The sequence below is a fragment of the Perognathus longimembris genome, chromosome 10 (genome assembly GCF_023159225.1).
Source record: "Perognathus longimembris pacificus isolate PPM17 chromosome 10, ASM2315922v1, whole genome shotgun sequence".
NCBI classification, from domain to species: domain Eukaryota; kingdom Metazoa; phylum Chordata; class Mammalia; order Rodentia; family Heteromyidae; genus Perognathus; species Perognathus longimembris.
The window spans coordinates 2,930,180-2,945,666 of record NC_063170.1 but is presented as its reverse complement, the minus strand read 5'-3'; the positions used below and the strand labels follow the sequence as shown (position 1 = coordinate 2,945,666).

General features: G+C 71.0%; 1 protein-coding gene across 1 annotated transcript; it reads left to right on the top strand.

Annotated features, from left to right (window-relative positions):
* The first annotated feature begins 146 nt into the window (after positions 1-146).
* Positions 147-14,890, top strand: Necab2 (N-terminal EF-hand calcium binding protein 2). Its single transcript, XM_048355038.1, is given in 15 exon segments — positions 147-165; positions 168-322; positions 325-369; positions 2,098-2,122; positions 5,315-5,423; positions 5,693-5,718; positions 5,829-5,926; positions 9,831-9,967; positions 10,187-10,305; positions 10,414-10,493; positions 12,364-12,417; positions 12,726-12,838; positions 13,755-13,832; positions 14,434-14,525; positions 14,781-14,890. Coding segments are annotated over 15 exon segments (1,179 nt in total). The 3' UTR covers positions 14,810-14,890.
* Positions 14,891-15,487: the final 597 nt, after the last annotated feature.

The following is a 15,487-nucleotide window of genomic DNA, read 5'->3' as shown; positions in this document are numbered from 1 at the left end:
GGGGTCCGGGCGGAGCCCCCCCCGCCCCCCGTCCCCGCGGTGTCCGCGGGCAGAGGCGGGAGGCGGCGCCGGGGTGGGGTCGGCGGGCGGCGCGGGCGGCGCGGGCGGCGGGGGTCGGCGGGCTTCCGGGCGGCGGCGGCGGCGCGATGTGCGAGCGGGCGGCGCGCTGTGCAGGGCCGGCGCGCATCGGCTGCTCCGGGAGCCGCCGCCGCAGGGCCGCGCGCTGGGCGGGCTGCTGCGCTGGGTGGGCGCCAGGATGGGCGACAGCCGGGCGCCGCCGCCGCCGCCCGCCGACCCCGCAGACCCCGCGGACCCGGCCCGGGCCCCGGCCCCGCCGCGCTGCGCGGGGGCACCGCCGTCATCCTGGACGTGAGTACGCGCCCGGAGCCCCGGAACCCCGCACCCCGGCGCCCGGGAGCCCCGGAACCCCGCACCCCGGCGCCCTAGAGCCCCCACCCCGGAACCCGGGCGACCCCGAGCGCGAGCCCCCAGACCCAGCGCGGTCCAGGACGAGCCCCGTCCCCCGCCTCTCCGGCCGGGGCAGCCCCGGGTCGCCCCCCGCCCCCCCCCCCCCCGCCACACCAGCCCCCTCCGCCCAGCCCGTCCCGCGGCGACACTTCGGGGGCCCCGCAGCCCTGCGCCCCGCCTCCCTCTCCTCGCTCCGGCCCGAGCCCTCCGGTTCCCACGCCAGGACCCCTCGCCCCCCACTCCTGCCGCCCCGCCGGCCCCGAGCGCGCTCGCGTCCCCGCTCCCCGCTCTCCAACAAGTCCGGCCGGGACCCCGACCCGCCCACCTGCCGGGCCTCGGGGAGCCCCCACCCCGACTCCTGGGGGCGGGGCCCGGGGGGGACCCTAAAAGCCGCTGTCAGCCGGCGGGGGTTCTGGGGGCGCAGCGGGGGTCGCGCCTCGGCCCTGGGGGGGGGCGCGCTCGGGGGGGGGGCGCGCTCCGGAGCGGGCGGGTGCATGGGGTGCACACGCTTCCCTGCTCGCGGGGGCGGGGGGGGGGGGTGCTGGATTTTCCTTTCTCCTCCCGTGCCCCCCCAGACCTCAGAACGGGGGCGAGGAGCAGGGGCAGGGCCCCGGGCACACCCACGCGCGCGTGCCGGCACCCAGGGCGCGCACAGGGCACACGCGCACACCCCACAGGCCGCGCGTGCACCGAGCACACACAGGGCCACACTGCACACACAGCGGGCGTGCACCGAGCACACACAGCGGGCGTGCACCGTGCACACACAGGGCCCACACTGTGCACACACAGCGGGCAACGCACTGCCCGCAGCTCAGCCCGCAGCCCCGCGCGTCCCCCCGGCTCCCCGCCGGCCTGTGGGGGCGGGAACCTCCCTTTCGCCAGGAAGCGGGCTGGGAGAGGGCGCGGGAGCCGCCCGCCCCCACCACCTGCCTGTGGGGTTTGCTCCACGTCCAGCCCGGTGCCCCCTGCGAGGGTCCTGGGCGCCCCGCCCTGTTCTTGAGCCTGGTCAGGGCCGCGGTGAGGACTTAGGGGAGAAGCTCCGTCGGGGGGGGCTCGCCCGCGGGCCCCTCTGGGAAAACGTGAACAACACCCAACCCTACCTCAGTTTCTCGGTGGGGCCCAGGGCGGGCAGATGCTGTCCAGGGGTCACCCCCCCCCCCCCAGGGCTTTTGTCTGTGCAAAGCCTGGGCTGGGCTGAAGCCCCGGGCAGGGTTAGAACTGTCGTCTGAGCCCCAGCGGCCCTCGTGGCCCCAGCCCGTCCTGCAGGGGCCGAGGCCGGGGGGATAGCCTTGCCCCCTCGGGTGCCGGCGGCGGGGAACCCCTCAGATGGGACCCGCCCTCCGGGGAAGCCCCAGGCCCGCAGTGGCCAAGAGGAAGGCCGGGGCTCCCGCGCCTGCCGCGTGTGCGTGTGGCTGTGTGGGGCGAGCGTCGACCCTGCCGGTGCCCTGCGGGGGGGGGGGGGGTGCGCAGCCGTCAGGGGCCGTGGGCAGGTGGACGGCACAGGGGGAGGGGGCGGCCACCAGACCCCCCCCCCCGAGGAGAGGGGCCCGGGTGGCAGGGCCGAGGCCTCGGGCTGGGGGTGCCGCCGGCCCAGCTCCCAGCCCACCCCCCCGCTTCTCTCCGCAGATTTTCCGCCGGGCGGATAAAAACGGTGAGTTTCCTCCCAGGCCAGCCGCGCCGTCCTGCCCCGTGGCCTGGGGGCACCGGCGGCTCAGCCTGCAGCCGGAGGTCGGGGTGGGGTGGGGGGACATGGGCTGCTCAGCCTGCAGCCGGAGGTCGGAGGTCAGAGGTCGGGGGGGCACAGGCAGCTCAGCCTGTTGCCGGAGGGTCCCCCCCCCCACAGCTCCACTGCGCCTCACGCTCCCAGAGTGAAGGCCGGGCGGTAACTCCCCCTGTGCACCGCTCCCGGCTGTGTGTGAGGGACACTTGGAGAGAGAACGGCGGGGGGGGGGGGGGGTAGGGGGGGAGGCTACACCCACCCACCGTGCTCAGTGCAGCCTGGCGGGGACACGGTGAAGCCGGTGCCATCTGCCCCAGAGGTCCTGGTCCCCCGCCTCGTGGGCTGGAGTTGAGGGTGACCGCACAGGCCGGCCCTGGGGTGACTGCAGAGCGGTCAGCCCCGTGGACAGGGTGGGGGTGACTGCAGAGCGGTCAGCCCCGTGGACGGGGGAAGGGGTGACTGCAGAGTGGTCAGCCCCGTGGACAGGGGAGGGGGGTGACTGCAGAGCGGTCAGCCCCGTGGACAGGGTGGGGGTGACTGCAGAGCGGTCAGCCCCGTGGACGGGGGAAGGGGTGACTGCAGAGTGGTCAGCCCCATGGACAGGGTGGGGGTGACTGCAGAGCAGTCAGCCCCGTGGACGGGGGAGGGGGTGACTGCAGAGCGGTCAGCCCCATGGACAGGGTGGGGGTGACTGCAGAGCGGTCAGCCCCGTGGACAGGGTGGGGTGACTGCAGAGCGGTCAGCCCCGTGGACGGGGGAGGGGTGACTGCAGAGCGGTCAGCCCCGTGGATGGGGGGGGGTGACTGCAGAGCGGTCAGCCCCGTGGACAGGGAGGGGTGACTGCAGAGCGGTCAGCCCCGTGGATGGGGGAGGGGGTGACTGCAGAGCGGTCAGCCCCGTGGACGGGGGAGGGGTGACTGCAGAGCGGTCAGCCCCATGGACAGGGTGGGGGTGACTGCAGAGCGGTCAGCCCCGTGGACAGGGTGGGGTGACTGCAGAGCGGTCAGCCCCGTGGATGGGGGAGGGGTGACTGCAGAGCGGTCAGCCCCGTGGATGGGGGGGGGGGTGACTGCAGAGCGGTCAGCCCCGTGGACAGGGAGGGGTGACTGCAGAGCGGTCAGCCCCGTGGATGGGGGAGGGGTGACTGCAGAGCGGTCAGCCCCGTGGACGGGGGAGGGGGTGACTGCAGAGCGGTCAGCCCCGTGGACGGGGGAGGGGGTGACTGCAGAGCGGTCAGCCCCGTGGACGGGGGGGGGGGACGGAGGTGCAGAAACTGTGGGCCCTGGAAGCTGTGCTTGGGAGTAGAGGTCAGCGCGATGCAGCAAGGGGGGGGGGACACCCCTCCCCCCACACGCTGAGGGAGGACCCCGCCCCCGCGCTGAGGGCCCCTGGGAGTCAGGAAGGCGCCCGCGCGGTCCTCAGCACATGGGCGATGCCGCCCCAGCTTCCCGCCCTGCACAGCCCGAGGACATGTTGGGGGGCTGTCAGAGGGTTTCCCAGGAGGAAGCGAGCCCGCTCCTCCCGGGGGACCACCCCCGCCGGGGCTCTGGTCCTGTCTCCCCCATCTCCTCGGATGCGGCTGTCAGCTGACGGCCGCCGTGCTGGGGGCACTGGCAGAGCACCCCCTTCCCAGGTCAGCCCCTCCCCGCTCCCGCCAGCAGCGGGGGGGCTGGGGGAGGCGCGGGGGGCACAGCGCTCCCGGGCCCGCGGTGCAGGCGGGGTTCTGACTCCACACCCGGGGCAGCCGTGGAGGGGCGTGTGCCACGCGTGTGGCGTGGCGGGTTCCTTTACACACGGATGGCTGGACACGCGGACCCGACCGGGCGTCCACAGGAAGGACCCACAGGATCCCAGTGGGCGCCGGGCCGTCCGGGGGTGCAGGCGGCGGGTTTGAGGGGGGCGCAGAGTGCGGCAGCAAGGACCTGAGGCTGGGCCCGGTTTGGGGGCCCCCAGGGTGGAGACTCGCGGGGGCTGTGGACCCCAGAGGAAGCCTGGGCGTCGGCCGCCCCAGGAGGCGGCACCCCCGAGGTGAGGAGGGGCGGCGGTTCCCCCCGGAGGCGCCGGAGAGGTCGCTGAGGCGGGCGGGCTCGGGCTCATTAGCGGGGACACCCGGGAAGGCCTGGCTCGCTGTGGGGGTGGCGGAGGTGACGGGGCGCCGCGGCCGCCTTCGCTAATTGGAGCCGAGGCAGAGGTGGCGGCCCACAGGTCTCATTAGCTGGGACGGGTTCATTAGGCCCGCACTTGACGGCCGCCGTAAATGTCAGCCACGCGGGCCTGGTGGCGCGGGGCCGGGGTGTGGGGGGGGGGTCACGCCAGGACAGCGGGGGGGGGGGGGAGGGCCGGGCCCTGCTGCCCAGGGCCCCCTGCCATGTTGGGGGCAGACACAGCTAATCAATCACAGCACACCCCTGCCAAGTCCAGGCAAGATGGAGCCACCGACGGCCCCCCAGAAGGGGCGGGTGGGGGACCACCTGAGCGCCCCTCCCCCGTCCTGCCTGTCTGCAGAGCGGGGTGACCGTGCCCTTACGTGAGCGTGTGAGGTGGGGATGGGCGGCGTCCTGCTTGGGAAACCCAGTGCCACCCCTAGATTCTGCCGTCGTGGGGCCTCTTGTCTCTCGTCACCTCCGGTGATGCTGAAGCTTGGGCAGGGGTCAGGGCGCCCGGGGCTCACGCCCCCAGCCCCCCCCCCGCTCCACGACTGACGGGTCCCGGACAAGGCTTGGCGAGAGCTGGGGCCGCCCCGCTCCGGGCTGGACAGACAGAGCGCTGCCCCACTCGGCGGAGGCCGGGCCAGGCCTGGCGGGCAGGGGCGGGGGCGGGGGCGGGGGCGGGGGCGGGGGCAGGGAGGCCGCCCCAGGCCGGGGGTCAGGCGGAGCGGCGGGGCCCTCCCCGGGGCGGGGCCCTCACTGCGGGAGACCCCCCGGAGCCCCGGAGCCCAGGGGGTCCCGCGTGGCCGCCCTGGCAGCGGGGTTCGGGGGGATGGATGGGGCGGGAGGGAGGGGCGGGCGGGCGGCCGCGTTGGCTATGGGCTGCGGTTGCGTGAAGTAGCTGGTTGGGAGGGTGTGCCAGCTGGCCTCGGTGTGCGCGTGCGTGCGTGTGCGCGTGCGCGCGTGTCTCCCGCAGACGACGGGAAGCTGTCCCTGGAGGAGTTCCAGCTCTTCTTCGCCGACGGCGTGCTCAACGGGAAGGAGCTCGAGGACCTCTTCCACACCATCGACTCCGACAACACCGAGTGAGCGCGGGGCCCCCACCCTCGCACCGGGGACCCCCACGCGCCGGGGCCGGGGTGGCGAGCCCGCCTCGGGTCAGGTCACAGCTTGCTCCGCACGGATCGGAAAGACCCGCGTGGGGACCGGCCGGGCCGGGACCCGGGGCTGCCGCGGGGCACTGGGCAGGCGCCGGAGCCGGGCGTCGGCCCACGCGGCTCCCCGAGGTGCCTGGGTGGAGAGGACGCGTGTGAGCTCCGTCCTGACACGCTCTCTCCCCCCCCCCCCCCGCCAGCCATGTGGACACCAAGGAGCTGTGTGGTAGGTGCTGGCAGAGCCTGGCGTGCAGGGGCCCCGTGAGGCTGGGGGGTAAGGGCTGGGGGGGCGGCAGAGCCCCCTGTGACCCCCGCTTTTTGCCCTCTGCTCCCCAGACTACTTTGTGGAGCACATGGGGGACTACGAGGATGTCCTGGCCTCCCTGGAGACCCTGAACCACTCCGTCCTGAAGGCCATGGGCTACACCAAGAAGGTCAGCGGCGGGGCGGCCCCCCCAGGGACCGGATGGGGGGGTGGGGGGGACCGGATGGGTGGTGACGAGGATCGAGGCTGAGCGGATGGGGGGGCGCGCGGCCCAGGCGCGGGAGCTGCCCCACCGCTGCCCACGGGGGGCAGAGGCGCCCCCCACGCTGCCCCCCACGCCACGCCACGCCCGTCCCCGTGTGGCCCCTGCCCGGGGGAGCGGCTGCGCCCCACAGAGCGCCGTGAGGGGGCGGGGGAGGGGGCGGGGGGCGTGGCCCGCGTTCCCTCCCCCCGGCCGCTTTCTCGCGTGCGGGGCTGTTGAGCGGGGGGCCCCCCCCCTTGGCTGGCGTTTCTGAGGCGATCGCCGCCGCGTGGGGTTCGCTTCCGCCCGCGCGGGCATCGCGCCAGCGTTTCTCCGCCCAGCGCGAGGGGAATGCCAGCCGCGGGCCTAGAACCTTCCAGCTCCTTCCCTAGGAGGCGAATTCGTGCAAATGCCTTCTATGCGTTCTTCTTTTAATGGTTGGATGGTTTCCTGTGAGCTATAACGCGGGGGGGGGGGGGGGTCTCTCACCGAGCGATCGTGACGAGCCTTGCGGAGACCCCCTCCCGCCGCCTTGCCCGGGCTTGTGCGGCCGGGCGCTTTCCCTCCACCCGGCCTGCAGGGTGCCAACGTGGGGGGCCCCAGGGGTCGGATTGTGGGGGGCCCCCACATGTGTTCCGTGTGAGTCGTTGTGGCAGTGGACTTCACCCCGCGCTCTGGGAGGAGCGGCGGAGCCGGGGCGGCGGGGGGGACTTGAACCCGAGTCTCACGTTCCATCAGAACCGCCCAGCCGGGCCGCGTCCGCTCTGTCTGCGGCCTGCCCGCCGCGGCTCACGCCTCACCTCACATCCCACCCGCGTTCCCGCCTTCCTGACAGAGCCTCAGGTTGGCCTCGAACTCCCAAACCTTCACTGCAGCCTCCTGACTGCCAAGACTACAGGAGCGTACCGCCACGCCTGGCTGTTTTGTTTACATTACTGCGCGCCCTTCCTCCCTTCCTCCCTCCCTCCCTCCTCTTTTCCTTTCTACTGGCTCTGGGCTGGTGAGTTGGAGCTCCTCTCACGAAGTTCCCTGCTTGGGCTGTGTCCGCGCTGCGGTCCTCAGGTCTCCGGCTCCTGGGCGGCTGGGATTGCAGGTGTGAGCTCCAGCACCCGGCAGCTTAGGTTCCAGGGGTGCAGGAGTTTGTCTCCTACGAGGCCCTGGCGACGCCTTCCTCTTCCGCCCGGGAGTGGTGACCTGCCCTGGGCGCCGTGTCCCCTCCCTGGCCGGGCTGTCGCGCTCGCTCGGCCGGCTGCGGGGCTCGTGGGAGCGGAGGGCGTCCCCGGCCTGCGACTCCTCAGCTGCTGCTCCCTCCTTCCTCCCCCTCCTCTCCTGCCCACGGCCTGGGCCGCGCACTTCCTCGTGACTTGGAAGGTGGACGCCCTCAGTTCACGCGACACAGGCTTTAGACAGCATCGCGCGGCACCTTAGCGCTCGTTGGCTAACGGGAGGAAACGGAAACCCCCCCCCCGCCCCCCCGCCTGTCCTCTCTGGAAGTAAAGGCACCTCAGAAACTCGGGGCTCCTTCCCCACTGCCTGTGGACCTGCCGCAGTCATCATGGAGGCCCAGCTTGCCGCGGTCAGCGCTTCAGTTCTGCATCCACGTCTCCTCCTGACTCAGGTCTACGGCTCGTCGGCAAAATGCTGGACTGGCGGCAAGGCTGAGCAAAACGGCCAGGCCCCGGTGAGCGCGTGGGAGCGTGCGTGTGTAGGCGTGCACGCACGCGCACGCACGCACTCACGAGGGTGTTCCTGCGGCTCAAGCCCACACGGCTTCAGACAGGCCCCGAAGCATGTTTGCGGGGCGATGCTCGCCTGCTAAGCTCCGGAGGTGGGTGGGTTGACCTCTGCCCGCCGGGCGCGGTGCCCGGGCTCGGCGGAGGGCACGCCGCGGGCACCGGGCTGACTGGGAAGTAGCGGAACGTCGTCTAGGATTCACCGTCTCGGCCCGTCACTGGCGGGGACGCTGACCGGCTGGCCTGTTTCTTCTTCTTTCTGGCAGACTTGGGCTTGGTATTTATTTTCGACCGAGTGCGTCCCGAGCCTTGTGGCCGTTCACGGCCCCTGGGCCGCGGGTGGCGTGGCCGGCGCTGTTGGGAAGGACGTCAGTCACGGCCCCGCGCGGGGCTGCCGGGCCTGTGTCCCCCTCCACGCTCTTCCCATCCCCCGACACCCGGCCCGCTCCTCTCTGGCCCCCGGCCACGTCTCCTCCTGTGCAGTTATTGCTGGTTAATTGCCAGTCGGGGTGATGGATGCTTTCATTTGCTTTCCTTGAGCGCTGTCTTCCCTCGCTGTGTCGAGGGCCGGGCAGAATCCCAGGGCGCCGGGGGCAGGTGGTGTGGAGGGCAGACTGGCGGAGGGGGCTGGGGAACAGCCCAGGACTGATCTCGAGACCCTGATCGATCACCTGCCACGCACCGCCATTGTCCTTTCTTCCTCCCACTCGGATGCATTCTCCATCCGCTGAGCCCTTCCTCGCCAAAGGAGCTCACCCGGGAAATGTCAGTGCTCCTGAGCACTGGCTGACGCCTGCTCCTCCCGCTTTCCTCCAGGCCCCTCCTGGCCAAGATGTGCTCTCCCCTCCCCCCAGCACCAAGCCCGGGGACTCCTCCCCCACAGCACCAAGCCCGGGGACTCCTCCCCCCACAGCACCAAGCCCGGGGACTCCTCCCCCACAGCACCAAGCCCGGGGGCTCCTCCCCCCCAGCACCAAGCCCCAGGGGTTTCTCCCCCCCCAGCACCAAGCCCCGGGGGCACCCCCTCCCCCATCCCCCGGCCTTCACTCTCTGGGAAGCCACTTTAGCTGCCCTGACTCTTATTCCTCGGGTACCTGTGATGCCCAGGGCCCAGTTCTCCTTGGGAGGAAAAGGAGGAAGGTTTGCAGTTTCTCTATGGATTTACCCCAGTTACAGCAAGAAAGCCCCTGCCGGTCAATGCTATCACCACCACCACCGTCATCACCACCACCACCTTCATCACCATCATCACCACCACCACCATCACCACCACCACCGTCATCACCACCACCACCGTCATCACCACCACCACCTTCATCACCACCACCATCACCACCACCACCGTCACCACCACCACCTTCATCACCATCATCACTACCACCACCATCACCACCACCACCATCACCACCATCACCACCACCACCTTCATCACCACCACCGTCATCACCATCATCACCACCACCACCATCATCACCACCGTCACCACCACCACCTTCATCACCACCACCACCTTCATCACCATCACCACCACCACCATCACCACCACCATCACCACCACCACCATCATCAATCATCACCATCACTACCACCATCACCATCATCACCACCACCACCACCTTTACCACCACTGTCACCACCACCATCACCACCACCTTCATCACCATCATCACCACCACCATCACCACCGTCGTCATCACCACCACCGCCATCATCACCATCACCACCACCACCATCATCAATCATCACCATCACTACCATCACCACCACCATCACCATCATCACCACCATTGTCACCGTTGCCACCACCATCATCATCACCGTCACCACCACCGTCACTGTCGCCGCCATGGCCGTCCCTGCTGCCCATCGCCCTCACCACTCCCGTCACTCAGGCTTTGTCGTGGCGGCTGCCGTTTGTGCAGCGTCCTGAGCTCGGCGCCCGCACCTTTCGTCCTCAGCGCGGCAGCGGCGGTGGGGAGGGGTGAGCCACTTCCTGGCCCTGCGCCGCCCAGGCGTGGCGACAGTGCCCCCCAGGCAGCGCTGACGCCCCCCCCCCGTCTCCCAGCCCCTCCCCCAGCACCTGTCTCCCGTCCACACAGGTGTACGAAGGGGGGAGCAACGTGGACCAGTTCGTGACGCGCTTCCTCCTGAAGGAGACGGCTAACCAGATCCAGTCGCTGCTCAGCTCCGTGGAGAGCGCCGTGGAGGCCATCGAGGAGCAGACCACCCAGATCCGGTGCGCGCCTGGGCCCCTGTGCGGCGACACGCTGCAGGGGGGGGGGAGCGGGCCCTGGGCCCGGCCTTGTTGTAGAGGGAGGGCCTGGCCGTGGGGTCCCAGGATGGACCTGAGTTCCAGTCCTGACACGGCCCCAGCCGCCCCCGTCCCCTGCCCCCCGGCGGAGGCTGTGAGTGGCTCTCAGAGCCTGTGGCCTCCGCGCCGTCCCCACCCCTGCAGACAGGACCACTGCAAGCCCAGCCCCGCGGCCACCAAGACCTGGTACGGAGGCCCCACGCCTCCCTACGCCCCCAGCCACAGGCCTGCAGCCCCGGAGCAAGGGAAGAGCCTGCCTCCCGGTGAGAGAGGCCCTGCGGTGGAGGGGGCCCGGGGCAGGGGCTGGGAGCCGGGGCCCCGCCGCCCCACAGGCCCGGCCCCAAGCCAGGGTCTCGGTTTCTCTTTCCTAGTCACCAGAGACCCGAAAGAGGAGGGTCTGGAGGCCCAGATCGGGAGGCTGGCGGAGCTGATCGGACGGCTGGAGAGCAAGGTGGGCGCCGCTCCCGGGCCTCCTCCCTAGCCTCCCTGCCCCACGCCGTAAGGGCACGGCTGGACGGAGGGCAGACTTCGGGGCGGGGGGGAGCACCCCCTCCCCCCTGCTGTGGAGGGGGCCAGCGTCGCGGCAGGGCCGGGCTTTGCAGGGAGGGGCGGCGTGGGGACGGCTGTCGGAAGTGAGGAAGGCTTGCCTCGTGACTCACGGACAGGTGGGCTCGGGTGTCGCTCCACTGGCCTTCAGGCCCCGGTGCCACCAGTGCGGCTGTGTGGCCGTGGGCTGGTGACTTTCCGTCTCTGAGGCTCAGGTTCAGCTCTGGTGATGGAGGAGGAGACAGCACGCTGTACCCGGGCCGACCGGCCTGGCCACAGAGCCCCGTGCCGTGGTGACGGTGGACGCCAGCGCGTCTGAAGCGGTCTCCAGACATTCTGTCACCAGAGCCACACACCTGGCACGTGTTTGTCTGCCCAAGCAGGCCTCGGGATGGGTGACACTGTGCACACTCCTTGCAAAGGGCACGAGTACTTCACGGACTTGGGGTTCGTTCTGAGGGAGTCACGTGTGCCCCCCCACCCCGAGGCGGGGAGTCTGTGGCTGGCAGGAAGCCCCGGGGAGGAGGCTGGAGACAAGCCACAGGTCGGAGGCCCCGGCGGCGTCCCCACGACCGCCACCCACCCAGGGCCCAGAGCAGCTTGGGCTCCTGGGGACCCTGCTGCCCGTTGTCATGACAACTCGGTGGGGGCCGCAGGGGGAGGAGGAGGAGGGAGGAAGGCTGTTTGAAGCTTATTTTTAGACTCTGGTTGCCCTAACAACCAGGCTAGCTGGCAACGTGGAGCACCTGGGCATCCTGGAGACGGGCGGGGTCTCCACCGTGGCCTCTGATTGGCGGGAAGCCAGGGCCAATCGGAGCCCAGCTGGGCCCCACCCCAAGGGCCCACCTAAGCCAGCCCCTGACCCTGGTGGAGAGGGCGGAGGGGGACAGGGAGCGGGCAGCCTGTGGGCAGCCCTAGCCCCCCCCATTCGCACATGGAGAAGCCGGAGGCGGCCCGAGGCGGCGGCCCCTGCCCGCCCCGAGGCCCCGCCGGACCCGCGCGAGGCGCCCTGGCTCCTCAGCGCCGCCTCCGCCGGTGGCCCCGGGCAGCCGCGTCCTTCCCCAAGCCAGGCGGAGCTGACCATGGGGGCGTCGTTCAGTGGGTGGTCACCCCCCCCCCCACCCCGGCGTCCTCACTCCTGCACGCTGGGTGTGCATACTGGGCACGGCCTGTGCCGGCCAGGAGGGGTGGGGGGCAGGCTGCGGCGGTAGGGCGCCCCAGCTGAAGACTGAGGAAAGCCGCGATTCCCGGGGCGCCCCAGCTAAAGACGGACAGTGCGAGAGGCACTCGATGGAAACCTGAGCCGTCGTCACCCGCCTCTGGGGCCTGCAGAGCCAGGGCTCTCTGCAGACCCGGCCCGGAGGCTGGGGGAGCCCAGGACTCCCCACTCCTCCGCCAGCACCCGCTCTCTGCTGGCCTGTGAGGGCCAGAGGGTGCATGCAGCTGGGGGGGCGGGGGGGATGAAGTGTGCAGGTCAGGACGCTCGGGGTGCACCCCATCCTGGATCTGGGGCTCCCGCCCCAGCCAGCACCCCTCCACAGTGCCCCGCTTGCTCCCTGGGCCTCCGAAAGCCGGGATGGGTTCTCTGCCGCTCCCTGGCGTCCAGGGCCCGCAGTGTGAAGGGAGGCGGCCCCGTCGGAGGGGCCTGGCCCAGGGAGGCCGTGCTGGGTGGGGGCAGGGCCCTGCGGCTCCGGTGCTTCCTTCGTGTGGGGTCCCGGAGGCCTTCCGGGCGGAGGGGCCTCCGTCTCAGGCGTCGCTTGGCTTCACTGTTCCAGACCCTCTGGTTTGACCTGGAGCAGCGCCTCTCCAATGAAGAAGGCACCAACATGGTGAGGCCCGCCTCCGGGGCCCGGCCCCCACTCTGACCCGGAGTATTCAGTGCCCACGGCCCCTCTCCCAGGGGGGAAGCCACGCTGGCCCTGCGGCCTCTCCACGCACGCTTGTCCCGGGCTTGCTGGGCACCGCTGTGGGCACCGCCTGGCCGGGTCTCCCGTGTGAGAATGGAACACGGGGTGCAGGCCTTTGGGGTTTACTTTGACCCGGGAGTCTTGGCCCCGCTACAGGGAGGTCCTGGGGGGCTGGATGAGGGCCAGGCCCACAGGCGCTCGCGCTCACTGCCACACTGACCGGCACACAGCACCTGCAGCTGGTCCGGCAGGAGATGGTCGTGTGCCCGGAGCAGCTGAGCAGCTTCCTGGACTCCCTGCGCCAGTACCTGAGGGGCACAGCCGGGGCGGGGACCTGCTTCCAGTGAGTGAGCGGGGGCGTGGCTTTCCTGTAGAGGGCGTGGCTCCCCGCGAGCCAATGGGGTGGGGCTTTGTGGAGGGGCGTGGCTTCCGGTGGGTAGGGTTCCGTGCCAGTGGGCGGGGTTTCTGGAGAGGGGGCGGGGCGGGATCCCAGCCGTGGCCAGCAACAGTAACCAGGCTCAGTGGAGCCCAGCGGCTCGTGATGGCTTTTGCCAGAGCCATGGCGCCTCGTCGGGCTGCGCTGGGCAGCAGGTGCCGGTCCCCTCCCTGCCCCTCATCGAGTTAGGGGCCCCCAGCTCTCCATGCTCTTCTTACAGAGGAAGGCTTGTCCCTAGTGGCCAGGCAGGCTCCAGGGATGAGGAGAGCCGGCCGGCAAGACGCTTTGGGTAGAAAGGCAGAGGTGGTTTTTTGGGTTTTTTTTGGCCAGTCCTGGGCCTTGGACTCAGGGCCTGAGCACTGTCCCTGGCTTCTTCTTGCTCAAGGCTAGCACTCTACCACTTGAGCCACAGCGCCCCTTCTGGTCATTTTCTATATATGTGGCGCTGGGGAATCAAACCCAGGGCTTCATGCATGCTAGGCGAGCTCTCTACCACTAGGCCACATTCCCGGCCCCAGAGGTTGTTTTCTAATGACTGAAATCCAGCCCATTTCCACGTAAGCACCATGAGCAGCAGGGCCCCAGCCTCGAGCCCAGGAGCTGCTTCTGGGGCTCCCATCCCTGTAGTCAGAAAAGCGTTGGGCTGTGGCCTCCTGCTGCCCTCCCAGGAGGGCCCTGCGTTCTGAGGTGGGGGGAAGAGGGACTGGAGAGCACGGGGGTGCAGCTGTAGTCACAGGGCCGCCAAGGGACAGGGCAACCTCCCGTGGACCGGCCCCCCTAGGACTGGGCCCCCACAGACGGGCCTCCGCGTCTGCCCCTGCAGCATTGCCGCTGTGAAGCTCTCGGACGGCTTCACCTTCGTCATCTATGAGTTCTGGGAGACGGACGAGGAGTGGAAGAGGTGGGTGAGCCGAGACTCCCCTGTACCAGGGCCGGGGAGGGTGGGAGGAGGCTGGCACCCAGGTTACAAAAGCCCACCCCCTGGGAAGCTGGCCAGCCTGGGCCACCACCGGCGGCAGCAGCTCTCGGGCATCAAGACCCACCCCGGCCCCCCACGGCACCGAGGCCCCAGAGTGGCTGCTCCGAGATGTTAGAGTCACCGACGACCCCCTCCAGCCCCTCCCCCCCCCGTGCCCCCTGCGTCCCGCCATGGAGAGCTGGGCTCGGCCTCGGGCACCTTCGGCATCCGGGGCCTGCCGCCCGAGGGAACCATGCCAGCGTGGGCCAGTGCCGGGCGGAAAGCCTGGTGCCCGCCAAGCCACTGTGCATCTTGGGCGGGCGCCCCGTGCAAGGGGCCCCCGTTCACCTCGCACCTCCCTGCGTGGACACAGGCCGGGCAGCCACGAGGGGCCGGGCTGTCCGTGTCCCGTCCCCCACCCTGCCGTGGGCACTCGGGCCTCCCCCGGTGTCCACACCAGCTGTGAGGTCCTCATCCAAACGGACCCCTGCGGGACAACCAGAGGGGGGCCCCTCCTCGACTAACGGGGTGCTGCGGGCCGCAGGCACCTGCAGAGCCCCGTGTGCAAGGCGTTCCGGCACGCCAAGGTGGACACGCTGAGCCAGCCCGAGGCCCTGTCCCGGATCTCCGTGCCAGGTGCGTGTGCCCGCAGCCCCGCGGAGGGGCGGGGGAGGGGAGGCCCCTCCTGTGTGGCACACGTGTGTGTCCTGCCACCCGGCGTGCAGCAGGCAGCCCCAGCCCCACGCCGCGCGCCCCAGCCCCGGAGCTGTGTGGAGCTGGGGGGTCATGGGGGACACGGGGAGGGGTGGCAGGCCTGCAGCCTCCCTGGAACTCGGGGAAGGGGCTGCACGTTGCCCACCCTCTAATGACACTCCTCCCTCCCCCCTCTAGCTGCCTGGTGCACCGTGGGCCGGGACTGACCCCTTCCTGTGACCGGAGGACACCCCCTCTTTTCTAGAAACGTCGGTACACAGCGGTCTTTCCAGCATCCTTGTCCACAGAACGGCGGCAGAGCAGCGGCCCCGGCTGCTGTGGTCCTGGGGTCCCGCAGAGGCCACCGGGGGGCGGGGAGGGGTGGCACCCCTCCTGGCTCTCAGCAGGACCCATCCCCCAGGCAGGCTGCTTCTCCCCCCTTCTCGCTGACCGTCCTCCCACCTGCTAGGAGCGTGACCCCGTAGTGCCCAGCCCAGGCCTGGGCCGAGCCCGTAGGAGCCCGTAGAGCCGCACCAGTGCCACGCTAGGCGGAGGCCCAGTAATAAAGCCTGGTTGGGATGTGTGTGCCGTGTTTCTGTCCCCGGGCCAGCCCCGGCTCAGGGCCCCGTCCTCACGTCCCCACGCTTGGCTGTGACCCGAGGGACGGGAACGCAAGGCCTGTGGTTGGCTGCAGGGGCAGAGGCGCCGCCCACAAGGCACAGAGCCGGGCAGGCCAGGCGTCACCAGGCGGCCCGAGGCGGGCGATGGCAGCCAGGCGCCCGCGGCCTCGCCGCGGGGATGGCAGGAAGCCTTCCGTGGGGAGCATTCATAACAGATGACCGGCGGCCTCCCTGCCGGGCCGTCAGAGCCACAGCCCCCCGCCACAGGACAGCGCGGGGCCAGCC